This window comes from Elephantulus edwardii, unplaced genomic scaffold (assembly GCF_000299155.1).
Source record: "Elephantulus edwardii isolate Elephantulus edwardi_28Jun2011 unplaced genomic scaffold, EleEdw1.0 scaffold00193, whole genome shotgun sequence".
Taxonomy (NCBI): Eukaryota; Metazoa; Chordata; class Mammalia; order Macroscelidea; family Macroscelididae; genus Elephantulus; species Elephantulus edwardii.
Genome location: NW_006399943.1, coordinates 4,964,789 through 4,992,518, shown reverse-complemented (window position 1 = coordinate 4,992,518; position 27,730 = coordinate 4,964,789). Strand labels below are relative to the sequence as shown.

Genomic DNA, 27,730 nt, shown 5'->3' with positions numbered 1-27,730 from the left:
CTTATGCAGTATTTGTCCTTAGGAACCTTAGTTAACTCAATCTAATGCTCTCCCGTCTCCCAAGTTATGTAGTATTTTTCAAAATTGTTGTTCTTGAGTGCTGCATAGTATTCCATTACATGGATGTATCAGAATTTCTCAGTCCATTCAGTTGTGGTTTCACATTTGGGCTGTTTCCGTGTTCTTGTGATGTTGAATAACACTGCTAACATTGATGTACAGATCTCCATTTGTGCCTCAGTTCTCATTTCCCTGGTGTATATTCCTAGTAAGAGAATAAGCTGGGTCATAGGAGTTTCTATGTTCAACTTTTAGAGGAAAGGCCCAACTATCTTCCAGAGTATTGTACCATTTATAATCCCACCAACAGTGTATGAGAGTTCCCACCTCTTCACATCCTCTCCCAACATTTATTGCTTGCTAACCTACTATACTTTGCCACTGCTACTGGGGTGAAATGGTATCTCATTGTGGTTTTAATCTACATCTCTCTTATTGCCAGTGATTTGGAGCATTTCTTTATGTGCCTGTTGGCTAGCTAAATGTCTTCCTCTGAAAAGTTTTTCCATGTCTTTTGCCCATTTTGTAACTGGGTTTTCAGTCTTTTTCTTCTGGAAGCCCAGGAGTTTTCTGTAAACTTTTGTTAGGAGACCCTTGTCTGAGATGCTATTGCCAAATGTTTGCTCCCAGGTGGTAGGGTTTTTTTTTCAGGCTGTTGGAAAAAGCTTTTTTAAAAAAATTTTCATTTTTTTTTCCTTTCATGTCAGATGGGTAGTGTCCCATGTCGTACCAGGTTTAGTAGGCGGCACATGTCGTACAGAAGTATGAACTCCCAATCATCATGCGTATGAACCAGAAAGGATCTGGAAAAAGCTTTTGATGAGCACAGAGATTTAATATTTAGATGGTCCTTTTCATCAGTTTTATCCTCTTCAGATTGTGTGTTTCTGTCTGTATTTAGCAGTCTCTATACCGTAAACTAGGCATTCTAAACTTGGTCCCAGTTTGTCTCTTAGCAACTTTATGGTTTTGGGCTTTACTCCCAGGTCTCTCTGATCAACCTTGAGTTGGATTTTGTGTGTAGTGTGAGATGTGGATACTGTTTCAACTTTCTGCATGTAGCAGACCAGTTTTGCCAGCATATTTATTGAAGAGGTTGTCACTCTCTCATTTAATAGGTTTTATTTCCTTGTCAAATACCAGTTGACCATAGAGCGAGAGGTTCTATGTACCTGTCATTGTAACAGTCCCATGCTATCTTGGTTACCAACTCTATGTAGTAGGTTTTGAGGTCAGGGAGTGCAATGGCTCCCACTTCATTTTTGTTTTTCAGAAGTGCTTTACTTTTCCAGGGTCTCTTTCCTTTCCAAATAAACTTGACAATTTCCCTTTTGAACTCCTTGAAAACTGAATTTGGTATCTGTACGGGGATTATGTTGAAAATATAGATTGCTTTGGGTAAGATTGTCATTTTAACAATATTGAGTCTTCCTGTCTATGAACAGGGCACATTTTGAGATTCAAAATTAAGTCAGAAAATTAAAAAAAAATTAAAAACATGAGAGAAGTGGCTGGTATTCCACCACAGCCGAGGAGCTGAGCTTGTCTCGAGCACATTCCTGCCAGAACATGCACACAGCAGCACGCAAAGTCCAAGCCATTCCACGAGCCTCTGAAGCTTGTTAGTGCAGACGTCCAGGAGCCAGACTCCAGCTGTCTGCACTGCCCGGGGGCCACCATGGCAGAGCCCCTGCTCTGGACGGCACAGCATGTCTCACCCCCAGTCCTGGAGACTGGAATTGGAACTCTGGCCAATGTCCATCCCTCCCTCCTCTGCTCAGTGGCTTCTGCTTGGGATGGACAGTGCATGCACCTATTCTCATTTTACAACTCTAAGGGTAGGGCCCACCTCATGTGACTTTGTTCATACAACAAAAGAGCCCCTAGTTCCAAACAGGGTCACACAGTCGGGACTTCACTCAGAGAGCCACCTCCCGCCCCTCCTGTGTGTTCCCACGCCCACCTCATGGCTCCCATGACCACCTCAGCACCTGCTACCCAGAGACTGGGCTCAGGTGTGATCTCCAGTCTGCATGCATCTGACTTTGTTTACCTCGTGGGGTGCAACTGGACCCCTCTGTGTCTGGGAGCAGCATCCTTCCTTCTTTTACTGCTGATTTGTGTTCCTTTGAATAAACCAGAATGCCATTTGCTCACCGGCCACCTGCTGATGGACTTCGAGCTGCTCCCCATTCTCAGTGGTTGTGAATCAGCTGCCAGAACTGAGCTGTTCAGTCTGAGTGGCACACGCTCTCATCTCCCAGAGGTCAAACAGTGGGCGTGCGGGGCCGCAGGGTGGAGAACGGTCAGGGTGGTAACAAGCTGCCGTACATGTTTGCACACCGCACCACAAAGGGCTGGGGGCTGGTTCTCTGCACATCCAGAGCCTGGGGCAGCGGCAGCCCAGCCTGTGACATGCAGAGATTGCGCCCATAGTCGTGCTTCCTCCCCACCCCTGCTTTGTCCACAGCAACCTTTTGCCACAGAGGCAGAGTTGACCTCTGGCCCATAATGTCTAAACTTCCAACTCTGGCTCTCCACAAGTCAAGTCTGCCTGCTGTCTTTCTCTCTAGGTCTGTTGAACTACCACAAAGGAGTGGCTTGGACACAGATTTCTCCTCTCACTATGGAGGCACCTAGAAGTCTGGGTGTGGCATACTGGCCCTAGAGGAAGTCTTCCTCTCTGCTGATTGTGGGCCCAGCATTCCTTAGGGATCTCCGGGTAACTTGACATCAGTGTCAGCCACCCCTAGGAGGTTCTCCACACAGGGACCCTGGACCCAAAGCTCTGCTCCCAGTGCTTGGTAGGAAATCCCAGCTTCTCGGCTTCTCTTGAAAGAGAAAAGATGATGCACACCACTCCTTAGGGAACACCTGTTACCTGGGATTCAGACCAGAGGAAGGGTGTTATCGTGCCCTAGTCCTACCTCACTAATCACAGGCGGAGATTACAAATTACAAGGCATGCTGCTGGTGGCAGTGTCGGGTGCTTTAATTTGGCCATGATTCAACATGACCCTTTGAACACAGCTCTGACCTTTGCCCTATCCCCACCCCCTTCAGTCTCCATCACACTCAAATCCATGGTTACAGTCACTCTGTTAGTCTATCTTTTCAAAGGTCTTCCTCTCCTTCTATGACTGTCTACTCCAGCACGCTGTCTTTTTCCAGCCCCCTGACAACAAGCCCAGGTGTGCGCAATGAAGCTTGACCCCCTTGCCTTCACAGGAGCACCCTGGCTGCACTTCCTCCAAGTCAGGCTTGTTGGTTCTTCTGGGAGTTCCTGGGATGTTTGGTACAATTCACCACAATCCAAACACGATCAATAGACAGGACAATTATATCCGACCGAAAAAAGGAGGACAACCACACAATACTAGACACTGTGGGCAGCCAAGGTAACATGTATGTTGAGGGGACACAGTTCAACCTACAGCATCTGGTATTCAAAGTGTACATTCAAGTCCACACCATGCAGTCCTCACTTACTGGCCAGCTAGGTCCCCAAGGCAAAGTCATTATGAGGGATTGGTATTATTTTAGACCAGGAGTCACACTTCATCTTCAATCTCAGTGTTCCTCCACTCCAGGGGCTCACCACACAACAAGTGCCCCCCTAGTATATTTTGGGATGTGTGAGGTGCAGCCCTCTCCCCACCTTGCCTTCCCACCACCACAGAGCCTGTGGGGGTTAAGGAATGATAGTGGCTGTGTGTTGCTGGCTGCTTCCTGCTGCCCACCCTGGGTAGGGACCCAACTCATCCTCCATCTGTCCCAGCCTGCAGCCCCACGTGGCCATTTTACCTCTTTTCCCTTTGTGTATCCTCCCACCAAGCTCCCAAACACCTTAAGACCCGCCCCCAGTCTCCCTCTGTCCACCTTTGACTTCTCCCCCCAGACCATCTTGGCTGTATGAAACATTGTAGATGAACAGGAGGTGTCCTGTACCCCTCTCTCCAACAGCTGAGTGGCTATCCGGGCCTTAGTGTACCACTGAGCTCCTGCATGGGTCTTGGGCCACTCGAAAATTATTTCAAAGTTGCCCTAAATGTTAAATTTTAGATAATGAGGTAGTTGATAAGTGATTAGTAGTTAAATCATCACCTACCCTAATGACTTAATTGATTAGTAGGTAAGTCATCACCTACCCTAGTGACTTGATAGATATACTCTTGGCTGCTAATCAAATGGTTGGCAGTTCTAACCCGCCCAGTGACTCTGAAAAAAGGACTGATATTCTGCTCCGTAAATACACAGACAAAACAGCAACTAGTAACACTTGATTACTGTCTTTCCTGTTGGAGCCCTTATTATGTGGACATCCTACTACCACTCAGTCAATGTGGACTCACAGTGACCCCAGAGGACAGAGCAGAAGTGTCCCATATGGCCTCCAAGGCTATTAATATTTACAGAGGCAGGCTGTCTCATATTCCTCTCATAGAACATCTACTGGATTAGAACCACTTAACTTTGCCACCAGGGTTCCTCACCACGTAGTCTGAACACTGAATTCTTCTGTTTTCTGGACTCTCCTTGGAGATTGCAGACCTGACAGCATAGCTCTGATGTTCTTACCTGCCTTCCCTTCCCCTCATCTTGTGGCATTGGTTTCTTTTTTTTTTTTTTTATGTTCTTCACACCTAGAATTTCCAATTGGTCTTCCCTTGTGCTTGTGAACTCTTATCTCATGTTATTAGTGACCCTCCTTTGAAGATATGATTTTTTTTAAATTAAAGAACCAGAGAACATACAAGTTCTTGGCATGATGTAGACTGTTCAGTATGCCTTCCCCATGTTGCACTGGAGCCCCCCGCCAGGAAGGAAGTTCTTGGAAAACACTGGGCACCATGTGGCTCTAAGATTTTATTTCAGTCCTCTCTTCCCCCAACAAAGCTCCTCAGAAGTACCTGCTACACTGCTCAAGGGCATCCCTTCTAATTCAGCTAGAACCACTGAACCTCAGGACTGGCCAAAAGGAAACTGGAGAAACAATTGGTCCAGTCAAGCTATGACACTGGCCCACATAATCTGAGGCCAGCTCAGCTCCAGCACAAAGACCTGATCATCTTTCCTGGAGGACACAGCAGTAAGCTTAGGCCGTTGTTCTCAATGTCTGTCATCTTTAATATCTATAGTTAAGGCTATGACTTTGATCTTAAATGCTGCTTTAGCTGCACCTCTCTGTTTTTGCCATGTTGTAGTTTGGTTGCTCATTAAGTAAAAGTATGTCTTAATATTGCCTGTGACTTCTGAAATATAGGATTTATTTAGGTGTTCATTTGTTCTAAAGTTCTTGTCTGCTTTTTCATTTCATTGTCTCATGCTTAGAAAGGCACTTTCCAATCCACTGTGAGCATTTGTGTCTGACTCATTCACAGGAGTATGAAGAGAAGGTGTCCTCTACCGGGTATAGAGATCTCCCTTGTGTCTTGCTAATTGTGTCGTTTAAATCTCTGTTTTGTCTCCTGGGTTGATCCTTTTCTGGAACAGATGAGCTAGTTGCCCTCTGTGACTGTGGACTGATTTTTCTTCATGAGGTTGCTCTGTGTCTCACATAGTCAAGGCCAAGTAGGGGGTTTGCAAGCTTATTGTCTAGGAGGATTGGGTTTCTCTCTCTCTCTCTCTCTCACACACACACACACATCTAGGTCTCTCTTTGTTCCTTTTTAACACTTTTCCTCCACAATGATATGGGTCACCTCTTCATTAGTGACCCCTTTCTGCTTTTGAACCTGGCTATTTAAGTGGAAATCTAATAATCAGGTAATTATCAAATACTTGGTCAAGAACAAAAATGGAACTGCCTAATACCTCCCACAGGTGCCCAGGCAAAGAGGGACTGTTAAGTCTCCTGCCATGAGCAGTTTAGCCCTTCACTAATGACCACCAGGGACCACCAAGGAAGATGGGCAGGTCTGAACTCCAGATGGAGAGCCAGGAGCGTAGCAGCCTCAGGAGCCCACACTGAGAGCAGCCTTGCTCCCTGACAGAGAATATACAGGGCCAATGAATGGAAGCAATGACTTGGGCAAGGAATCAGATGTGGACTGGCCATGAGAGGGACGCTCACCTGGACAAAAGGTCTGAGCCCCTCTAGGCCAGGCACTGCCTTCAGTGTAGGTAATGCAATGGAGCCAGGGCAGAAAGGACTTGTCTATGCCATGATGGAGGACACAGCCATGTGACAAGTGCTGGCGATGGTGATGAACCTTGGATGAGGCCAGCTTCAGCTACAAACACAACTACAGAAAGGGCCACCAGGCGGGAGACACAGCGTTTAAAGGCCCTGTGGGGCGGGTGGCCAGGAGTCTGTTGTGAGGGTTTGTGGGGTGGCCCAGGGAGCCTGTGGGCAGTGGAAAGGGTCTTCATGTTGTGGTGGAAAGCCAGGCGTGCCAGATCTTGACAGAGTCCTAGTCTGAATGGTATGCCCGAGCTTTTTGCTCTGGCCATGGTTAGAGTGCCCGAGAAGCCCAAGGGAGTGAGTCTTAGGCTGTCAGGGGTGTGGTGGAGCATGAGAAGGGAAGTGGCAGGACCCAGGCTGTATTTGGTGAGTGGCTGAAAGGCTGAGACCCTTCCAACTTCTCAAGAGTTGTGAGAACTCCTGAAACTGGGAGCTGTGGCTAGACTGTGTCAGAATGCCAGGATTCCACCTGGAAATCTAGGGGTCATGGGGCAGCAGAGGTGAACATGGGACTCAGGGGAGGGTTACATGAGTGGCCTCTGACCCCACTGCAGAGCAGGGAGCTGGTGGGTCCTCTCAGGCGGAGGCTGTTTGCAGGCAGGCTGGAATTAACAGAGCAGGGAGCCAGCTTCTGCTGATTCAGAGCCCCTGAGGCTTCTTCATGCTCCTCCTCAGACAGAACCAGCACTTTCCACAGCATCTTCCCACCTGCAGCAGCCCTAGCCCAGCAGGGGCATCTCCTAAAACCTGGTAAGACCTGGTTGTCCTCTCTGCCAGGTCAGTGGAAGCCTTGTGCCTGAAAGCTGTCACTCCTGTGATGTCTGAGGTGATCTGGTGTTGTGATGCAGGAGGGACACAGGACGCTGTCCACCTATGCAAGATCAGGAGAACTGGGAAGGCCAGCAGGGGGCAGGTGGTGGAGTCAGAGGCTCTGGATGGGGAGGTGTAGGGTCTGGGAGATTGAGTGGGGACCCATAGGGCTAGGGACTGGGGAGTCAAGGGACCAAAGTATTCTGGACCCTCAAGGGATCCCAGTCCCACCCTGCACTCCCTCTTGACCCCTCCCCTTGGGGGCTCAGGGCTGGGACTAAAGGATGGGGGATAAGGACTAAGGAACCTAGGATATGGAAGGCAGGCTTATGGGTGGGGTGCCTCATGTCATAGTCTCAGAAATGGTGCCACTTCTGGGGACTGCACCCCTCTATCACGTCCAGGACCAGGTGGGGGCCAAGTGGGCCATGCGAAAATAGGGTAGTTCAGGGCCCCAAAGCCACAAGAAGCTGAAGGTAAATGCCTCTCTCAGGGAGCCAGAGCGACAGAAGAATTCACAATGACAGGGACAGAGCCCCACCCTTTCCTGCCCCAAATGACCAAACTCTTCACAGCCAGGTCAGCTGAGTTTATGGGGCCAGCTCAGGGGAGGGGTTTCTGCAGGTTCATCTGGACCCCTTCCCCTCCTCCTTCCACTGGCAGCTCGCCTCCTCTAAACCCCAGTGCGGGTGGTCAGTATCCAGGGACTCCATCGAAGGAGCGTGCCGCGTGGTCAGAAGGAGCAGCATGGGGGCTCTCCTGGGGGGAAAGGAGATAAGTGAGGAAGATGTGGCCCCCAAGCCTCGCTTGGACCCTCATCTTACTGCAACCTAGGGGCATGGGATCCAACCCCACCCTGCAACCCCTACCTGACTACAACCTAAGGCTGTGGGACCCCAGCCCCACCCTGTATCCCCACCTGACTGTGCCCCAAGGTTTTGGGACCCCAGCCCGTCCCACACCCCACCTGACTATAACGCAGGGCTATGGGACCTCAGCCCTACCCTGTACTACCACCTGATTATAACCCAGAGTTGTAGGACCTCAGCCCCACCCTGTGCCCCCACCTAACCAGAGCCTACAATTATAGGAACCCAGCCCCACACTGTGCCCCCATCTTACTGTCCCCCAAGGTTGTGGGACCCCCAGTCCAGCTCTGTACCCCAACCTGACTATAACCCAGGGTTGTGAGGTCACAGTCCACCCTGAACGGCCCCCTGACTATCTCCCCAGTCAGGCAGAGCAGACCTGAATGAATGTTCCTTGGGCCTGGATTGCATCTGACCTCCTTGGCAGCCCCAGACACACCCCATACATAGTTAGCCTCTGGGTCACAGCCTCTCGGCCCAACCTGCTCCCACCAGACACCCCACTGGGCTCTAATCTGGCTCCATTGGCCTCTGCATTCCACTTCTGACAACTGCTGCTGCAGACAACCACAGTGTGTCACCTCAGTCCCCAGTCCCAGGAGAGGCCCCCACTGGCCCTCAGTGCCTCAGAGACATGAACCTGTCTTCCCCCAGCATCCAAGAGATGGGCTGTCTATGGGGCAGAGGGGTCCAGGCTCATCTGGAGAAAGGGGCAGCACCTGTGGGCTATGGAGACCCAAACTACAAGGGCAGGGGTTCTGGGCTCTACTTACTTGGGCCAGAGGGGAGGGTAGCTGCCCCTTTACTGGCCCTCCTTGGGTGGGGGCAGTGGGTGGGGCTGGAAGCCGGGGTGAGGGTACTTTGGCCCCTGCTCTGCGGTGGGTGCTGCTGAGGGGTGACTGACGGGGAAGGATGTGTCAGGATACCCTCCAACCTCCTCTGGATGAGGGGCTGCAGGATGGAGAATCTGTCTTGACTCAGGACACATTCTCAGTTTGAGGACAGTGGCTTGGCTATGGAGCAACCCTGAGAGGGTTAGGCAAGGCCACTGTGGGGTCCTCAGTAGCCCCCACCTCCCTGAGATGTCTACAGGACAGATGCTGGGGTGCAGGGCCACCTGACAGAGGGGGACCCCACCTACTGGCCCCCCACCATCCCTGAAGCCCTGGGCCATTATGTTCTGCACATCTCAGCCTGACCTATGAGCATGGCAGTGACCACTCTGGTTGTCAGATGGACAGGAAGAAACACGGCCTGGGCGGTGCAGACTACTGGGAGGGTAGCGAGGACAGGGAGGCCCAAGGTGCTCAGCAGCCCTCACTCTCCATTCTTCTGCATGACAGCCCCCTTCACAGGCTCAGAGGACCCACCTCACCCGCCCTGGGCCTCCAGAAGGCACACTTGTCCCTACCGGTCTTAGCGCTCAGCACGCACACTCATCTCCCCAGGGGGCTGTACCTCTGTCCTCAGGGTGATCACGGGCTCCCTCTTTAGGGAACCAGGACTGGCTGTGTGCACTGAGGGGCCTGGGCACCCCCGGCCTCACCTGGCCTTCAGAGATGGGCATCGGGGGCCTGGCATTCTTATGGAGGAAGGCGTTGAACTGGAGCATGTGAGCTGCAGGAGGAAGTGGTCAGTGGGGTGAGGACCCTCCCAGCAGGAGGACGGGGATGGGGAAGGGCAGCAGCGGGGACAGGCTGGACACTCACTCTGAATGGCCGACTCGCAGGCCTGGCTGACCAGCTGGTAGATGGTGGCGAGGGACTGAGGCTCACCCTGTGGGGCAAAAGTGTGGAGGACGTGGGGAGGACAAGGAGGGGGACGAGTGAGGGGACAGGTGAGGAGATACTGTAGAGAGAATGCCCACGTGAGAGTGCTCAGGAGAGAACACGTGTGTGAAGGAGAAGGCCAGAAGGGTGCCAGCTCTGCAGAGTGGTGTGTGAGGTGGGCTGCATTTCCCTTACCATGACCAGGACCCAAGAGCCCCCACCTTACCTTCTCCCCTCGCTCCCCTTTCGGCCCTGGCAGCCCCTGGTGTGGAGGCAAATTGGGAAGGGCAGGTAAGCACAAAGTGGGTCCCCAGCATTAGTTCCCAGCTAACTAGTCTCTTCTGGGGAGAGGGGACACCAAGACTGGTGGCACTGCCCCAGGTCTTTATCCAGCATTCCTGGATGGGCAGCGGCAGGGGAGCCCTGAGTTTTGGGGAGACCAAAGCTGTGGGCCACAGGAAAATAGCCCTGCCTGTGGCCCAGCTTTGGGTGAGAGGTTAGTCAAAGCGTCCAGCTGGGCCTCTGTGCCTGGGCCCCAGAGCAAAGGGTGTCAGTGGGGAGATGAGGCTTACCGTGGGTCCCACAGCCCCAGGGGGTCCTTGCTCCCCACTGGCCCCCCGGGCACCTGCCAGGCCCTGGAATCCCTGCAGAGAAGTAGAACCAGAGCTTCAGCATCTCACCCAGTCCCTGAATCCCACTGGTTACTACCCACACACAACTTTAGCCACCGAGTCTCTTTCTCAGCCTGTGGCCTATAACCCCGGCCAACTTAAGCATGCCTTCTACCTCTCCAGGGAAGCACTTGCTGCACTCAGTTGCCTGTCCACTTCAGCAGCTTGTGCTCAAATCCTAACTTCTGTTCCCCAGTCCCCAGCCCCTCACAACCCATATACCAATACTCCCAGGACCCTCAGAGTCACAGACCCCAGATTCCTAGACTCCCAGACCCCAATACCCCAATACCCAGGGTCCTCAGACTCTCATACCCCTAGAGTCACATATCCCCAGGCCCTCAGACCTAAAACCCCAGTCCATCAGACTCTAATACCCCCAACTCTCAGACCCTCAGATCAGAACTTCAGTCCCAGAAGTCCTAGCTGCCCAGGGCCCTGGAGCCCAGACCCCATAACCCAGTATTCCCAGGACCCCAGACTCCAGACCCCAGGTTCTCTGACACCTAGACCCCAGACCCCAAATTCTCAGAACGTCAAACCCCCAGACCCCAGAACCAGGAGTCCAAGTGCTCCTGCAGCAAGTGCAGCAGCAGTAGCACCCAGCCTCTCTCAGCAGGGACACACCAGGGCTGCTCTCTGATGTCCTTTCCACACTCAACTCCCTGGGGTTACAGGCAACAGAAGAACATCACAGAGGCAGGGGGAGAGGGGAAAGCAGGCAGCTTCACAGCTGGGGGACACTGAGATCTCAATCTCTTCTGCCACATGGAGTCATAGTGCATGGTCTTGCGGGGTGACAGTGTGCTTCAGGCCTGGCAGAAAGTTCCAGCCCAGGACGCATGGCTGGGGTGCATGAGGTGCTGGGCTGTGGTGTGGGCAGTGAAGCCAGCCTTGGCCAGTACCAGTGAGTCTTGGGGCATGGTGGGTCAGGAAACGTGGAAACATCCTACCCTGGGGCCAGGAGGTCCGGGCAGGCCAGCTGTCCCCTCCAGTCCTCTCATTCCCTGCAGGCAAAGAAGGCTGACCAGTGAGGATGGGGTCTGCACCCATCCTAAGTCATCTAGGCAGGACCTTGCACTGGCCAGCCCCGTAGAGTGACTCGTCCTGACCATAATCAGCCTCCCCACACTTCTTGCCACGCCCAGGTCTCCAGGCCTCTCTGGAGACTTCTCTGCCACTTGCAGAAACTTCTGGATCAGTCAAACTGGTACCTTTGGTCCCTGGAGGCCGAATCTCCCAGGGGTACCCTGGTGGCCGGGGGGGCCCTGAACAGAACACAGGTGGCCAGCCAGGCCAAGGCAAAGGTTAAACATCCCCCTAGGAAGCACTTATCTTGAGTGCAATACCACCTTCCACCCCTGTGCCCACTCCTGACCTGAGAACCTGGGAGTCCACGGTCCCCCTTTTCTCCTTTGAGCCCTGGTGGCCCCTGCAGGGGGATGAAAGGGGACTTGGCATCCAGAAAGATGAGTAGGTGGGAAGGGGCCAGGAATGTGCCAGACACCTACCACAGGCCCCTGGATGGTACGTCCCTGGGTCCCTGGTGACCCCTGCTGGCCTCCAGGACCCTCAGGTCCCATCTGCCCAGGTGGTCCTGGCTCTCCCTAGAGGCACAGGTGGAGGGGAGGATGAAAGCCATAACCTTGACAACAGAGGCCATTCCATGTCCCTGCACCTCATGGTGGCATCCCACCCTCTGCCTCCACACCACCCCATCTCCTCTATGTCACCCCACCACCTCCACACTGCACCTTCACCTCCACATCACACCATCACCTCCATGCCGCAACATCACCTTCACATCACCCCATCACCCCTGCATCATACCATCACCTCTACATCACATCATCACCTCTACACCACACCATCACTTCCACATCATACCTTCATTTCCACATCACTCTATCACAACCAGGCCACACCTTCATCTCCACATCACACCGTCAGCTCCATGCCACACCGTCACCTTCATACCACATCATCACCTTCATACCACACCATCACCTTCATACCACGCCTTCACTTCCACACCACACAGTCACAGCCATGCACACCTTCACCTCCACGCCATCCCATCACCTCCACACCACACCTTCACCTCTACACACAGTCATATCCATGCCACACCTTCACCTCCGCAACACACCATCATCTCCACACCACACCATCACTTCCATGCCAAACATCACCTCCACACCAACCATCACCTCCATGCCACACCTTCACCTCTACATCACACCATTACCTTCACACCACACCTTTACCTCTACAAAGCAGTCACATCCATGCCACACCATCACCTCCAAGACACACCTTTACCTCCATATCACACCATCACCTCCACACCACAGTCACCTTCATATGACACCATCACCTCTATGCCACATCGTCACTTCCACATCACACCTTCACCTCCATGCCACACATCCACATCCATGAAGGCCGAGCCTAGGGGATGAGGGAGGCTATGAGAGCCATCTTTGGGTAAAGTTAACAAGTGCAGGGGAAAGCAGGCGAGCCTCCTGTGAGTGCAGAGAACATTCTAGAAGGGACCTAGGGATGAAGCGTAGGCCACCTTACCAGGAGGAGGGGGTGGGGCCTGGCAGGATGGATGTGCCCACTGGGTCTCTGCACTCTGTGTCACCTACCTGGTGTCTCTTTGTGGCTGTTTTGGATTATTTTTTTCTATTAAGCATAGTCTAAAACAACACTGGCCAGAGACAGCTAGAGCTGGAGTGAGACAGTCACCACTGTCCGTGACTTCCTCTCTCTGCAGAAACTGCCCCTCCACCCCTCCACAGACCTGCCCTGAAGCCCCAAATGCTCAGTAGCTAGGCCTCCTTCATGTGGAACAGAGACTACACCACTGCTTAGAAGTGGTCATCCTCATTCCCCACATTCTCACTCCCAACATTCTTCTGAACATACTAGAGGTCCTCCCCTGAAAGTAAGACCCAAGCTCCAGCCACCCAGGGCTCCCTGAGAGGCCAACATTTACCTGAGGCCCTGGGAAGCCTGGCTCTCCAGGAGCACCCTTCCTCCCAGGAAGTCCCTGTGAAGACACAGCAGGCTGACCACGACCCACCCCGAGAACCCCAAGTACTGCACTGCCCTGGGACACCCCCCCCCCACCTTGCCCTGGCTCCTGTGCATGGTGCTGGCTGGGGAGAAGGGGATTCCAGGGCAAGGATCTATCTGCCCTCCTCCTCTACCAGTGGACGATCAGGAGCTCAGATCTCAGGTCCAAGCAGGGCTAGAATCAGATCCCTCCTAGCTCCTGCTTCAGGACCTTGGAGAGCTGCCCTGGGCTTGCTCAGGGCCTGCAGCACCTGCCCAGATGAACACCCAGAGAGCATCACAAGTCATGTCACACTCACTGGCCACCACCAGCACAGGCCTCCTGCAGGCCCCCTGAGCCCAGATCACCATTCAAACATTCATCACAGAGATAATCTGAGCTGTGTCCAGGACGGGGGTGGTCAGGGCTGGGGGGCAGGCAGTGTTCCTTTCTCAGTGGAGGGTGGCCAGCTGAGCATGAATGGAGTGATCTGCTGGGTTATAGCCTCATGGGGCTGAGAGGTGGAGGTGGACAGGCCAGCAGGCACACAGGAGCAGCAGGAGGGTCAGAGCTAATGGCCAATTGTGGGGGACCTCATGGGGCTGAGAGGTGGAGGTGGACAGGCCAGCAGGCACACAGGAGCAGCAGGAGGGTCAGAGCTAATGGCCAATTGTGGGGGAGGGGACTTGCTGTCAATCAGAAGCTTCAGTCCCCTAGGGGAGAGACTACAGACTCACCGGAGGTCCTTGGGGGCCAGGGAGGCCAGAGGTCTCTGAAGAGCAGGAGCAGGCAGAAGGGGCAACAGGACAGGTGTTGATGTCCCTCTGAAAGGAAGAGCTCCTCAGAATATGCCCCCAACCCTGACTCCCAGATGCTGAGATTCCAGGGGAATTCAGAAGAACGGGGTCGGGGGGTGGTAAGCTGGGGTGGGTCAGGATTCTGATGAAACATGATCTCTCCCTCTCTCACCCCTGCTCAGCCCTACCCCCACTGAGTCCCTCATGGTGGATAGTCTTCAGTGAGAGCCCAGGCCTGTCCTGAAGAGGGGACAGAAGTCAGAGAGGTCCCAGCCCTTAAGAGGGGACAGTAGTTAGTCCCCAGCAATGCAGTTGTTGGCTGAGGGTGTCCCTGCAGCCGCTGGACCCCCTTCTCCAGGAAGCCTGCCCTGATCCCTCCAGCACTGAGGTGTTCTCCCCCACACACCAGTCCCTGGCCTCACCCCCTCAGTGGGTGCTCAGCAGGGCAGGGGGACACTCAGAAGATGCTCACCAGAGCAGGCAGGTCACAGCACCTGTCCTCCTCTGCCAGGGAGTCACTGCAGACGATCTGGAGGCTCTGGAGCTGGAACTTCAGGGTGTGCTCAGCATCAGCTGGACAGACAGACAGCCCCCTCCAGCCCCTCACCCCGCAGACTCACCACAGCTGAGCTGCTCCGGGGGCCCCTGGCCTTGGCCAGTCTCCCCAGGGTGATGAAGCCAGTGGCAGGCGGGCTGGCCACTTCCCCCAAGGGCCTCTCAGCAACCTTCCGGCAGTCCACGTACAGGCGGACTCTGGAGGGGCCCACAGCCAGGTGCACCTGTAGAGACCCTCGATGTGTGTGCAGGCTGGGGCAGGGCGGGGAGCTGCTGGCCAAGAACACCTGTCCATGCCCACAGGCCCAAGGTTCTGAAGGCCTGAGTCTGATGGGAAATGTCACCTCACAATCTGTGTCCCCTCCCATAAAAGAGACCAAAGACACCCTCCAGGTGCCAACTGCGTGGAAGAAGGCAGGTCCTGGACCCTGAGCAGACCAGAGTGGTAGAGGCTGGGGGCTGGCAGGATCATCTCCTGAGCAGAAAGGGCAGAGGCCACAGCCTTTTGTCACCCCGAAGAGCCTGTCATGAGGGCAGGGCCCCTACTCAGAGCTTAGGGTCAGACAGGCCTGGAGGGAAGATATGTGCTCCAGGTTCTCCAGGACCTTGTGGAAACTCCCAAAGAATATCTTCTTCATGTCTGGCAGGTCGAAGGTGACCCCCTGCTGGGCAGCCCTGGGGTCCTGGTTGAAGTAGGTCAGGGACTTCCGGCCAGCTGCAGGGGGTGGGATAGGAATGATTATATGCAAACCAAGAAATTTAAAAAGATGAAAGTTGTGAGGGTCACTGTGGGGAGTGGGGGGGGAAGGGGGCGGCAAGGTGGAGGTTAGGAGTGTGAAGACCACTGGAGGCACCCAGAGAAGGAAGTGTAGGGCACTGAGAACACTGGGATGAAGAAAACAGACTGGTGGAGGCTTCCTGATGGACAGAGCTCTGCAGGGGGCTGGGCGGAGTGGGCTACAGATGGGTGGGTGCCCCATGATACACAGGGCTGAGGAGTGAGGAAGGAGGGTGCAGTGGGTGGATGTCTCATGATGGGTGAGGAGGTAGAACTGGAGGCACACACCAGGGCCCCATGTGGTTTAGGAGGCAATTTCAGAGCCCTGAATGTAGGGGAGGCATGTGGGTGACATGAAGCCCTGCCTAACCCTCCCAAACGGTTTGAGGGCGCCTGGTCACCATCCAGCAGGATGCCCATGGCAGGCTGAAAGTCCTCCGTCAGGATCTGCCACAGCGTGAAAGGTTCCCGAGGTGTCTCAGGCAGCAAGCGCAGGAGGAAGACAATGGTGTGCTCAGGAGGCAGGGCAGCCGGATGGATGTCACTGTCGGGGAGGACGGTGCAGGGAAAGGAGGGGTCAGACCGTGCAGGGTGGTGGCTGAGGCTCTGAGGGAGGACACCATCCAGTCTATGAGTGACAGAGCACTGTCCAGCAGGGTGTAAGCAGGGAGTCACTGTGCAGGGTCGGAGGCACTGTCCCGTGTGAAGGGGGCACTATGCAGAGTGTGAGCAGACCACACCTTCCCCAGGAAGGACCAGGTGTGGCCATGAGCTCCCCAAAGTCTGGTGGGAGGACCTGCGGTGGGGTCACAGCCACTGCGCAGTGGGGATCCCTGTCAGAAACACAGAGGACTGAGAAATTATGGTACACTCACATGATGGAATACTATGCAGCATGCAGGAGCAATGATTGTGACACTAGCTCCCTAACTTGGGAGGGACTGGAGAACATTGCGCTAAGTGAACTAACTCAATCTCAAAATGACAAATACTGTATAAGACTGTTATTGCAGAAATAGAAAGAGAACTAATAAAACATGTATGAGGATCCAAGAGGGCGAGGGTAGGAGCAGAGGTATAAGGATGGGCAGGGAGGGGCGTAATCATGGGGTTGCACAATTTGATGGGTAGAAGGAGAGGTGGGTAAAGAAAGTGGGGAAAATCTGGTGTGAAAAACATAGTATATAAACTTTATAAGTAAACCAGTATAAAAGAAAAATTTTATTTAAAAAGAGAAAGAAACACAAAGCAGCCTGGGTAGGTGCTTGCAAATGCCGGCCAGCACATGGTGTCAACTTCCCCTGAGGCTGACAGGACAGACCGCCCAGGTGGTCCCCACTCTACGTCCACAATGATCCTGGACGAAGCTAACTGGGACCATTTGCAGGAAGTTCTGATATCTGCTCCTAGGGCCCCCAGGAGAAGCCTCCAGGAGTCCTCCTTGGGGAATGTGCACATGTCCCTCATCATATGGACAGAAAGAGACCAGGTACTGCACCCCCTGCTCTTTGGTAGACTCTGAGGCTTGAGGCCTGAGCCCTAGTCCAAGCAGAACTGGCCACAGGCGAATCCCCGCGCATTTCTTCTGCAGTGGTTTGAGTGAGCTTGAACCTCCAACCTTTCAGTTAGCATTCAAATTTGCTAACTGCACTATTCAGAATTCCTTCAACTCAAAACAACTCTGAGATATGATCTCACCCCAGCAATAGCAGCAAACAACTAATGTTGTCAAGATTGTGGAATGACTGGAACCCTTACTCAGTCCTGGTGGGAGTGTAAAATGGGAGGCGGTCAGCACTTTCTCAAAAAGTTAGAAATAGAAATAACATTTGACCCAGCAGTTCCCTAAACAGATGTATGCATACTCATGTTTACTGCTGTGCTATTCGTAATAGCAAAGAGATGGAAACAACCCAAGTGCCCATCAACAAATTAATGAATAGAAAAACTATGGTGTACCCAGTCACTGAGCCACTGTTGAGGACTCACAGCCTCCCCCTCAGGCCCCCTCGGTACCCCCTGCCTGCTTTCTCCGGCCGCGGCCTTCCGCAGGTCGTTTCCACTGAGGAAAAGGAATCGTAGCGTATGTCCACTATTCAGAACCTCCACTTTTTTGACCCCTTTGCTGATGCAAGTCAGGGTGATGACCTGCCTCCTGCTGGGACCGAGGATTATATCCACATAAAAATTCACCAGAGGACCGCCAAGAAGACACAACTGTCCTAGGGATCGCTGATGACCATAAAAAGACACTAGTGAAGGCATTTAAGATGAAATTTGCCTGCAGAGGTCCTGTGATTAAGCGTCCAGAATATGCAGAAGTAATGCAGCTACAAGGTGACCAGCATGAGAACATCGGCCAGTTCCTTGTAGACACTGGACTGGCTGAGGACAGCCAGCTGAAGGGTCATGGGGTTTGAGTGCTTATGGCTTAAGTGAAGATTTTCTTGCAATGAGTAGAAAATGTTCCTTTTGGGAGAGACCTGTTTAAAAGGGATATATATGATTAGGGAGGAGTCCAGAATGAAAGCTGCACAGTGAAGTGGACTTGGGGGGAGGGACTGTGTAAGAATGAAAAAATTTTTCTTTTACTTTTCAAAGAGAAGAGTGAATTGGCAGGGAGAAAAGTGCAACAATGAATGAATGGAAACCCTAAGTCTCTGTAAACTTTCATTAAAATTAATTTTAAAAAAAAGAAGAAGAAAATGTCCCTTCTGTCCCTGCTCACAAGTTTAACACCTCACAGCTTGTATACGGTAACCATTTGGAGTCCGCTTTTAACTTGGACTAGTGTAACTCCTTTATGCAATGAACTGAAAAGAGCCATTAAAAAAAAAACCCAAAACCCAACCAACCACTATGGTGTATTCACACAATGGAATACTATGCAGCACTGGAAAACAAGGAACTCATAAAGCACGGCACAATATGGGTGGCACTGGAGGACATTATTCTGAGTGAAATACCTCAGTCACAAAAGGACAAATACTGCAGAACACCAATATTATAAAACAGGACTGACATGGAGGGCTGGGGAGAAACTAGGAAAAAAGGGGACAGATAATGAATATTGCTTTGGAATAGATGAAGGAAAGAACTGTCTGAAAGGAATAAATGATTAGGCATTATTTGTATGATGACAATCCATTATAAGAGGTGCATAGCAAAGTGGATTAGGGTTGGAGGGAGGGAGGAAATTATACAACAGTGAGTGATTTTTTTTTAAAGTGACCTGGGGAAGGGGGAAGGAAAGCGGAGGGAGGAAAATGTGCAACAGTGAATGAATGAAAATCCAACTTTTCTGTAAACTTTCATTAAAATCACAATTAAAATAAAAGCTAACGTCCTTCAACATGGAGTAAGAAGCAAAATTTCTCACAAAACTAAACTCTGGGGCCCTTTGGAGTTGCCTTTGTGGGAAGACCCCACAAGAGGCTGAAGTCTCTCAAGGGGATCTCCTCCCTCCCTCCCCTCCCCTCCCACTCGTGGTTTCATTAAGTCCACTGCTCTCGGGTTCAGGGTTGGGGGACTCGTGGTCATGGCAGCAGCTTCCCCAGGCGCCCTCCCCCCACATGCTGCCCCTCACCTGACCCGGAGCATCAGCTGGGCATCCCTGAGGAGAGTGAAGGTCTTGCCTCCACCAAGAGCAGATGGCTCCATTGCCACTCCTCGGAGGGAAGCATATTCCTTCTCTACCAAGCCAAAGGCGGCCATGAGGTCAAATCCTGGAGGGAGGGGTACAGGGAGGGCCACAGGAGAAAGCGAGTCAGTCAGAGGGGCGAGGAGTGCAGCAGTGGGGGGAGACAGAGCATCGAGGAGGAGCATCAGAGACAGAGAGATCCAGAGAAAGAGAGACACATGCCCAGAGCAAGGGCAGGGACGTGGGGCAGAGGGGAGCCTGGACAGAGGATCTTAGAAGACTAGGGAGAGTCTGTGTCCTGTCCTTGTTGAGGGCTGGGTGAGACTGGAGCTGTCCTGCCCCTCAAGTATCCAGAGCCTCTCCCATCGGTCCAGGAGCCCCACACCACCCCAGCCTGGTGGGTCCACTTCCGGTCCTCTAATCCTCCACTCCAACATGCAGCTGCAGCTGGCCCCCCCCCCCCCGACCCTGCTAACTCTGTGAGGTGACTTTTTCTCCTCCAGGGACCACCTCTCCAGCACTGCAACACCACTAGGCCACTCCTCAGTTGCCCACCCACCCTCACCCTCCTCCAGCCGTGTCCACAACCTGCCCACCCAGGCCGCCCCTCAATCCCCCACCATGTCCAGCAGCGTCCACCACCTACCCACCCAGCATGGAGGACACAGGTTAGAGCAAGCTCATTTACTCGGCACTTCCTTCACTGCCAGCAGCAGAGGGCTGGGAAGAGGGTTCTCAGAGCTCCACCTCTGCCGACCTAGCACACCTAGCTAGGTTCCTCCACCACCATCTGTCCCTCTACTGGGGGAGGGGGCGGTTGGTGGCTCCCAGGCTGGGCACCCCTGCGGTCAGCTCAGGGAGGGAGGTATGTCGCAGCAGAACCCCTGCTCAGTCACACACACCCAGGAACAAGTCCCTCACCTCAGTTTCTGCTCCTGAGACTCAGGTCTAGGAATCTCTGCCAAAATGTCAATCCCTCTTGTAGTGTCCCCTAAGTCCTGCCCATCCCTGCCCACCATCCAGGGTGGTCCCTGGGGAGCCCTAAGGGAACCTACCTGAGAGGGAGCCATTGGTGCGCAGTGTGGGACAGGCGGCTGAGGGCAGAGATCAGGGGTCAGCATGGCCTGTGGGCAATGCCTGTCCCAGCCTCTGTCCCTGGAGGGTCTTCTACCTGCCTACCCACCCAAAGACCCGCGTGGTCCTCACACCTCAGGGGCAGGAAAGGGGAAGGGATATCCTGTGGCTTCAGGGTTCCCTCGCCCAGATGGGGCTCCCATGGTCTGCTTACACTCCACCAGACAGTGGAACAAGGAAACCCCAGGCTGCCACTCAGGCACAGGAAGGAGCTGACAAGCCACTGTCCCTGGTCACTCCAACCCTACCCTGATGACAAGCCAAAACGTAAGTGGCCCGAGGAAGCCAGGGCATTTCAACAGTGTCATGTGCCCATCCCAACCTCTGCCACAGGCTACCGAGCCACTACTGACCAAGCTCAGTCTCTCTCTCGGCCCCAAGGGTCTGGCCGCACCCATGGCCTCTCCTCTCCTTGAGGGTCAGCACTGAGGCGCAGGAGGAAGGTCAGGTGAGGGCTCCACTCGCCCTGGTGAGAAGCCTCACCTGTCCAGCCCGTGGCTGACACATATACGCTCTCCCCAGCCTCGTAGATGGCTGACACCAGGACCCTGTATTTGGTGGTCGCCAGCAGGTCATAGAGAGTCACATGGCTCCTGGGGCCTGGGACAGAGATCTGACCCCACAAGGTCACAGGTCACTTAGGCTGCCCCCCTCCCCCGTCTCCCTCCCCCTATGCAATTGCACAGACAGGATCCCTGCGAAGCAACCCACCAACTTCTCAGGTCCTGAGCCAGAGGCCAGCGCGTAACTGAGCCGGTAGTGGAGGACCTGGCCGTGGGGTGGTGTCCAGCTGACCTCCAGGCTGTTAGGCATCTCTGACACCAAAACCAGGTGGGAGGGGGGGCTCCTGTTTACTGCTCAGGGGACAAGCTATGCTCAGGAAGGCATGAGGGTGACAAGGCCCCAGGTCTATGCTCCATCCCCACACCTATCCCAAGCCCAGTCTCCACCCTATGTCCTGTTTCTGCCCACTGCCCCAAACCAAGATCCCACTCCACATCCTGTGTCTGACCTCCTGCCCAGGCCCAGTCTCTGCCTCATGCCATCTCTGTCCCCACTGCCCCAAGCCTTATCTCCCACCCCATGTGTCCCTGTTGTGCCCTTATACTGTCACCCCATACTAGGTAGTCTTGGCCAAAAGGTCCACCATGGTCTGGGGTCAGCTCTAAGGACCCTCATCTGGGACACTGCTAACACTGGGAGTCTTGGGCTGATACTCCTCCCACCACCAGAAACATGACCTTAGCAAGCCTGGGGAGACCCCAAAGACCAAGTGGTGAGGGACAGGACTGGGGAACCGGACCGGCTACATGTGCAGGTCAGCAGTTCTAAGGTTCAGGACCCTGAGCTCTAGAGCTGGGTGTGTGTGTGTGTGTGTGTGTGTGTGTGTGTGTGTGGCTCCTTTGGGCTCTTCCTGCTGTGGGGGCCTCTGGCTGAGGGTCACCTACCTGGGGTGTATCGGAGGGACACAGGATCACTGCGGGCCCCGTCCCGGTAGTAGGCCAGGATGGTGATGTCATAGTCTGCCGTCCTCCTCAAGCCGGGCAGGACTGCTGAGCGCAAGTTCCCTGGCACAGAGAGCTGAAGAGAGCAGGACCAGGCTCCAGGGAGGCGTGTAGGTGCCGAGCCATGTGGGGAAGGAGCCGGGATGGCACCTCACACTCAGTTCCCTGGTACGTGGGGTTAGGAGCTCATGTTCGGGCCCCAGCACGGCAGGTGGGGGCTCACGTTTGGGCCCCTTGCATGAGGGGTCTGGGCTCACTTTCAGGGGAACGTGAGGGGTGAGGGCTCTCTCCAGGAGGGTTCGCTGAGATCCACCTCTACCCACTCCTCACCTCGCGGGCCTTCCCATCGCCCAGGGGAGTCCACTTGATCTGGTAGACCAGCACGCCGGATGCAGCCGCCCACTGCAGCTGGACTGCATTGTCAGGCATCTCAGTCACCACCAGCTGGCTCGGGCTGGGGACCTTCCCTGGAAGACAGCAGGCAACATTGGGTGGGGGACACTTAGAACTGGAGTCCTGGCGTGGATCAAGGTCCGGATGGACGTGGCCTCTTCACAGCCAGGCTCTGAACTGTAGGGGCAGTGCCCACCACAGAAACAGCCCCATCCCAAAGTTCATAAGAGCCATGCTGAGCACTTCACACCCCATCCAATAAATGACATTAATTAGATGGCCCAACTGTGTAATTAGCCAGCTAAGTGTTAATCAGGGAGCCCAGGTGCATAGTGCATGACAAAGGGACTGTGACCAAGGGTGGAGGTTGGAACCACCAGCTGCTCCATGGGAGAAGATGGACAGTCTTTGTGTCCCGAACCCCCTCCGCACTTCCATACCCCCATCTTCATAAAGATGCACAGCCTGGGAACCCCCAGCTCCTGACTACTTAGCACCCTCCAGCCAGCAGGGGCTTGAACGCTAATTACAGCTCACTGGTTTTATCAGCCCTCCTGTCCTCACCACCCCTCCCAACCCTGCTTTAACTTGACCTTGGAGCTGTCAGTAGCCCCATCTTATCCATAGGGAAACTGAACCACAGAGCTCACAGCTCTGCAGCCCATGGCCAACCAGGCTGCAAGTTGGCCCTGTACCCACTGAAGGTCAGTCACACGTCCTTGGCGACTCGCCCCTCCTTGTCCCATGTTCCCTGCCCTCTGCTCAGGTAACCTGCAGCCCACGGTCTCTGCTATTCTTAGCAGTCCAGGTGCCTGGACCCACTGGCTCAGAGGCACTGCCCAGTGAACTAAAGGAGACTCCCCAACACCCCCCAGCACCCTCCCTCCCCCACACTGCCAGCACACTGTCGCCTCTGACTCCCCCCAGCCCCATCCCCACCGGCTGCACCCTGGCCCCTCCCCCACGCCCAAGCCCCATCCTCCTGCTTCCTAGCCTCGCCCCCAGGTCCCCACTGCTCCAAACCCGTCCCCAAGCCATCTGCTTGTGACCCTGTCCCACACACCCACTCACGAGTGGTCACTTGGCCGGTCAGTGTGGAAGAGCTGCCCCCGGAGTAGAAACAGGTGACAGAGACGGTATAGGTGGTGGCTGAGGAGAGTGGACCCAGGGTGGCTGAGGAGGTGTTCTGAGCAGCCTCTACCTGGAGGGGGACCAGAGTGGGGGGCTCCTGAGGTGCCAGCGCCTCAGCAACTTTTCCAACCCAAGAGAATGGCTGTAGGGAGGCCACTGGCCGTCAGACTCCTCTCCCACAACTGGAGGCACCTGGTGGCAGGGGCTGGGCCAGCTGGGCACACAGTTCTGACCACTCCCAGAGCCAGTCTCCCACCTTGTCCAGAAATGTGCATGTACATCCAGCCTGTCTATCCACTGTCTGCATCACCTCTTCCCTATCCCCCTGACCACCAGATCTCTGGCCTCAGATAAGCTGCCTATCCTGCTCTGCCTTCAGCCCATCTGCCAAATCCAGGAGGTGCTTGGAAGTGAGACTCCGTGAGCAGCAGAGTACTGTCCCCACCCTGTGGGTGCCGGGCCTCAAGCACCCAGGCCCCAGGCTCCCTGCAGATGCAACTCTCCCACGAGTGCTGGCTCCCTCATGACCCTCCATGGGTGCTGGGCCTGTCCTCACCTGCCCAGAGTGTCCACCCTGACTAGAAGTGTAGGAGGCTCTGCAGAGGCTCCCAGGCTGAAGGGGACCATCCCAGAGCACTCGGGCTGAGTCGTGGGACACGTTCTCAAAGTCCAGGTGTGCTGGAGGGGGCAGGGCTGCAGAGAACACCACAGCTCAGACCCTGCCCCAGGCACACAGAGGGTGACTTCCAGGATGGGCACCCCTGCACTCACAGGTCCTGGCCTGCACACTCTGAGCCTTGCTGGCCTCCAACCCACGCAGGCTCTGCACGGAGATGGTATAGTAGCGGCCAGGCTGCAGACCACTCAGCAGCACCTCTGGCTGCCCCACCCTCAGCTGGAAGGCAGGAGGACAGGTGAGCTCCCTGCTCAGCCCACCCCCCTCTGCCCACCTCCCTCGCTGCCTCAGTGTACCTCTGTCTCCTCTTTGCCCTTGGGAGGCATGGGCAAACATCGCACCAGGTACTGGGTAGCCTCAGGCACAGGCTGCCAAGTGAGGTGGATGGTCTGGGGAGTCACCGTGGCCAGGGTCAACACATGGGGTGGGGACAGGGGTACTAGGGGAAGAGAGAGGCAGCAATCAGAAAAGACTCAGTATCCTCTGTGAAATGACAGCCAGGACAGACTGGAGGGGGCACTCTGAGTCCACTCACAGCTCAGAGGACGGGAAGCAGGGAAATCCTTGCCATGTGTCTGGGGGTGGGGGCTGGAAGCTGCCTCAGCTCTCTCGTTAGAAAGGCCCTGAGGACTGGAATCCACCCTGAGGTGTCCAGAGCAGAGCACAGCAATGGCTGCCTAGAGCTGGGGCCTGGGGAGGGGCTTGTTTTGGGTGAAGAGATGTTGTGAAGTTGCCTGCAGTGACAGCCACATAGCCCTGCTAGTACGCTGAAGGCTGAGAACTGCATACTGCAAACACCAAGGGCTCACACATGTGTGGTTAGATCTTACGAAGGCTGTTACAGGAGTGAGAGACTCACAACAGCACCAGGGGGCTGCCGGAGAACGGAGAGGAGAGCCCAGGTGCTGCAGAAAGGACAAGCCCTGTAACTGGTGCTAACAGGAACAGCGATCAGTAATAGCAGTGTTTGTGGTAAAACCACAACTCTTATCTTCATTGTTCAGCAGGGGACACTGAGGATCAGAGAAGCCTAGTGAGTTTGCCTTGGTCATATAGTGAACTGCGAGACTGGACATGGCTCCAAAATGCTGGTGTCAGCTCTGAGGGGAGGCCAGAGTGGGCAAAGCCTTTCCTGTCCTGAGCCCCAGCCCATTTTCACCTACATGTGGTGGCCAGGCCCCGGAGACCCTCGCCAACACCATCTGCATAAACAGGAAGTACAGAGACCAGATACTCGGTGCTGGAGGTCAGATTTCGTAGCTCCAAAGATGAGGTGGGTGCCTCCACCACCACCTGGAACAAAAGGAGACACAGGTGGCCTGAATGCAGAGTGGAAAACTCAGGGAACTGTGCTTAGAATTCTCACTTTACTCAGCCAAAGGCAGTGCAATGAGAAATGATCCACCATCAGTCCATCAACATCCATTCATCATTTATCCATCCATCCATCATTCAGCATCACCTACCAGTCTGTGGCTAAATGTGATTGGTAGAGGTCATCTATTTATGTAGTATATGGTTTTAGAAAATGTGAACACCAGGGGGAGCTCTGGTGGTCTAGTGGCAAGGAGCTGCAACTACAATGCCAGAGGCTCACGGTTCGAATCCACCAGATGCTCTGCCGGGAAAGGAGGGACAATCTCCTCCTGTACCAGTCAGATCTAATTTGATGGTACACTCACACAAAAATAAAAAAAAAAAGAAAAAGAAAGAAAATGTGAACACCATCAATCATTTGTCGGTCCATCATTCATCCATAACCCATCAATCTATCTACCCATCATGTATATATCTATCATCTATTCATCTACCCATCATCTACCTACCAGTCATTCATCATCAATCCATCTGTCAATCATCCACTAGTCAGTCAGCAATCATCCGTCATCTATCTATCATCCATCCATCTGTCCAGCAATCACCCATCCTTCCTCCATCTATCATCCATCCATCCATCCATCCATCCATCCATCCATCCATCCATTACCATCACTCATCTGTCATCCATTAATTATCCATCCATCATCTATCCACCACTCATCTATTCAGGAATCAGTCAGCCAGCATGCACCCATCCATCATCTATCTATCTATCTATCTATCTATCTATCTATCTATCTATCATCTATCATCTATCATCTAGCCATCATCCATCTATCCAGTAATTACCCATTTACCCATCCAGTCACCCAGAAATCATTCATCCATCCATCATCTACCCACCTCCATCCATCCATCCTTCATCCACTCATCATTCATCTGCCATCAATCATCCATCTATCCAGCAATCACCCATCCAGCCTTCATCCATTATCCACCATCCATCTATCAATCACTCATCATCCATCCATCATCCATCCATGTTCCCCTTATTTGTCCATTAATCACCTACCCATCACCCCTCCATTTGGCAATTATCTGTCCAGCCACCCTGCAATCAATTCATCCATTCATCATCTACTCATCATCCAGCAAGCCTTCATCATCCATCCACCAGTCTCCCAGTATTCAAAATTAGCAACCTCAAACCCCCATCCAGTTCAGCAACACAGACTAGGACACTCAAACCCCACCTGCCCCATTTAGCACAGTAGGAGCTGAGAAACCTCTCACCTCCCTGGGGGCACCACCTCTGGAAGGGTGCCACATGATCAGGTACTTGAGTGGTGGTTGTGGGGCTGGAGTCCAGGACAGGAAGATGCTGGAGGAAGTCATTGGAGTCAGGACCAGGCCAGTAGGGGCAGGGAGTGGGTCCAGGGCTAGAGCAGCCGCTGTTGCTGTGACTGGGCAGGGAGAGGTATGAGGAGGGCTGTCAGGATCAATGGCTCCTCCTGCTGCTCCCAGGACCACATCCAAGAGGACAGGGCTCATCTACTAACAGCTGTCCCCCACATGAGGGCTGCAGGGCCCTCCAGGCAGCTCATTTGGCCAAGGGCTCCAGTCAGTATGCCACCCTGGCCTCACCTCGATCCCTCAGCGGGCCTCTGCCCTGGACCCACTGGCAGATGAGGCGACTGAGCAGGCCAGCCAATGTGTTGAGCTGAGGGAAGTCCAGCACGTTGTGGACGGTGAGGTCCAGCGGATCTGATGCCAAAAGTCTCAGCTCAGCCTCATCTGCATTCTTCACCCCTGGGAAGACCAAGTGACACGGAGCGTAAAGATGCTGCTCACTGGAGCCTCTGTGATCACTGGCCCTCCCACAAACTGCACCCCTTGTCAAAGTCACCAGGGTGAGGGGAGAGGCCACTGCAAAGCATATACACAATATGCTGGCCCCTAAACAGCCCAGTCCCTCATACAAGCCAGAACTTCCACTTCTGCTGTAGTAACTGCTTGGAGCTCACCAACTGCAAAGACATCAGCTCCCAGGTCCCTGAGGACACGGGCAGCAGCACGAGCATCATCCTGGGACTTGCCATCTGTCACCAGGATCACTACCTTCACTGCCTCTGCACGAGGTCCAGCCGCTGGCCGCAGGTTCTGCTCCAGGACATGGGTCAGGGCAAGGCCTTGGGGAAGCAGAATGAAGTCACAGGCAGGCAGTGATGCCTGAGTTCTGTCCACTGTCTCCACCCTGGCTCCCTTCCAGGCCAGGAACTGGGCACTAGTGTAGCCCATTCTGCTTGTCAGGGCCTCCCACCCAGACACTGCCTAGCTGACATGACGGAAGGGGCAGAAGGCCCTGCAGTGCCTAGTC

The 27,730-nt window shown here is 54.1% G+C and overlaps 1 protein-coding gene across 1 annotated transcript in view; it reads right to left on the bottom strand.

Annotated features, from left to right (window-relative positions):
* Positions 1–7,680: 7,680 nt before the first annotated feature.
* The window catches only part of COL20A1 (collagen, type XX, alpha 1), a 37,181-nt gene continuing 17,131 nt past the window's right edge, over positions 7,681–27,730 (bottom strand). Inside the window, exons 7-35 of the mRNA XM_006896946.1 lie at positions 27,378–27,542; positions 26,998–27,162; positions 26,647–26,804; positions 25,197–25,326; positions 24,330–24,472; positions 24,129–24,252; positions 23,914–24,050; positions 23,298–23,427; positions 22,164–22,300; positions 21,777–21,909; positions 21,040–21,185; positions 20,812–20,941; positions 20,250–20,288; positions 19,141–19,279; positions 15,956–16,098; positions 15,382–15,491; positions 14,842–15,000; positions 14,694–14,771; positions 14,162–14,248; positions 13,365–13,418; positions 11,742–11,795; positions 11,578–11,631; positions 11,317–11,370; positions 10,265–10,336; positions 9,919–9,954; positions 9,651–9,699; positions 9,382–9,540; positions 8,730–8,874; positions 7,681–7,813 (exon numbers count right to left, since the gene is read on the bottom strand). Of these exons, the coding sequence (XP_006897008.1) occupies positions 7,681–7,813; positions 8,730–8,874; positions 9,382–9,540; positions 9,651–9,699; positions 9,919–9,954; positions 10,265–10,336; positions 11,317–11,370; positions 11,578–11,631; positions 11,742–11,795; positions 13,365–13,418; positions 14,162–14,248; positions 14,694–14,771; positions 14,842–15,000; positions 15,382–15,491; positions 15,956–16,098; positions 19,141–19,279; positions 20,250–20,288; positions 20,812–20,941; positions 21,040–21,185; positions 21,777–21,909; positions 22,164–22,300; positions 23,298–23,427; positions 23,914–24,050; positions 24,129–24,252; positions 24,330–24,472; positions 25,197–25,326; positions 26,647–26,804; positions 26,998–27,162; positions 27,378–27,542 (3,263 nt within the window). The remainder of the gene's footprint in view (positions 7,814–8,729; positions 8,875–9,381; positions 9,541–9,650; positions 9,700–9,918; positions 9,955–10,264; positions 10,337–11,316; positions 11,371–11,577; positions 11,632–11,741; positions 11,796–13,364; positions 13,419–14,161; positions 14,249–14,693; positions 14,772–14,841; positions 15,001–15,381; positions 15,492–15,955; positions 16,099–19,140; positions 19,280–20,249; positions 20,289–20,811; positions 20,942–21,039; positions 21,186–21,776; positions 21,910–22,163; positions 22,301–23,297; positions 23,428–23,913; positions 24,051–24,128; positions 24,253–24,329; positions 24,473–25,196; positions 25,327–26,646; positions 26,805–26,997; positions 27,163–27,377; positions 27,543–27,730) is intronic.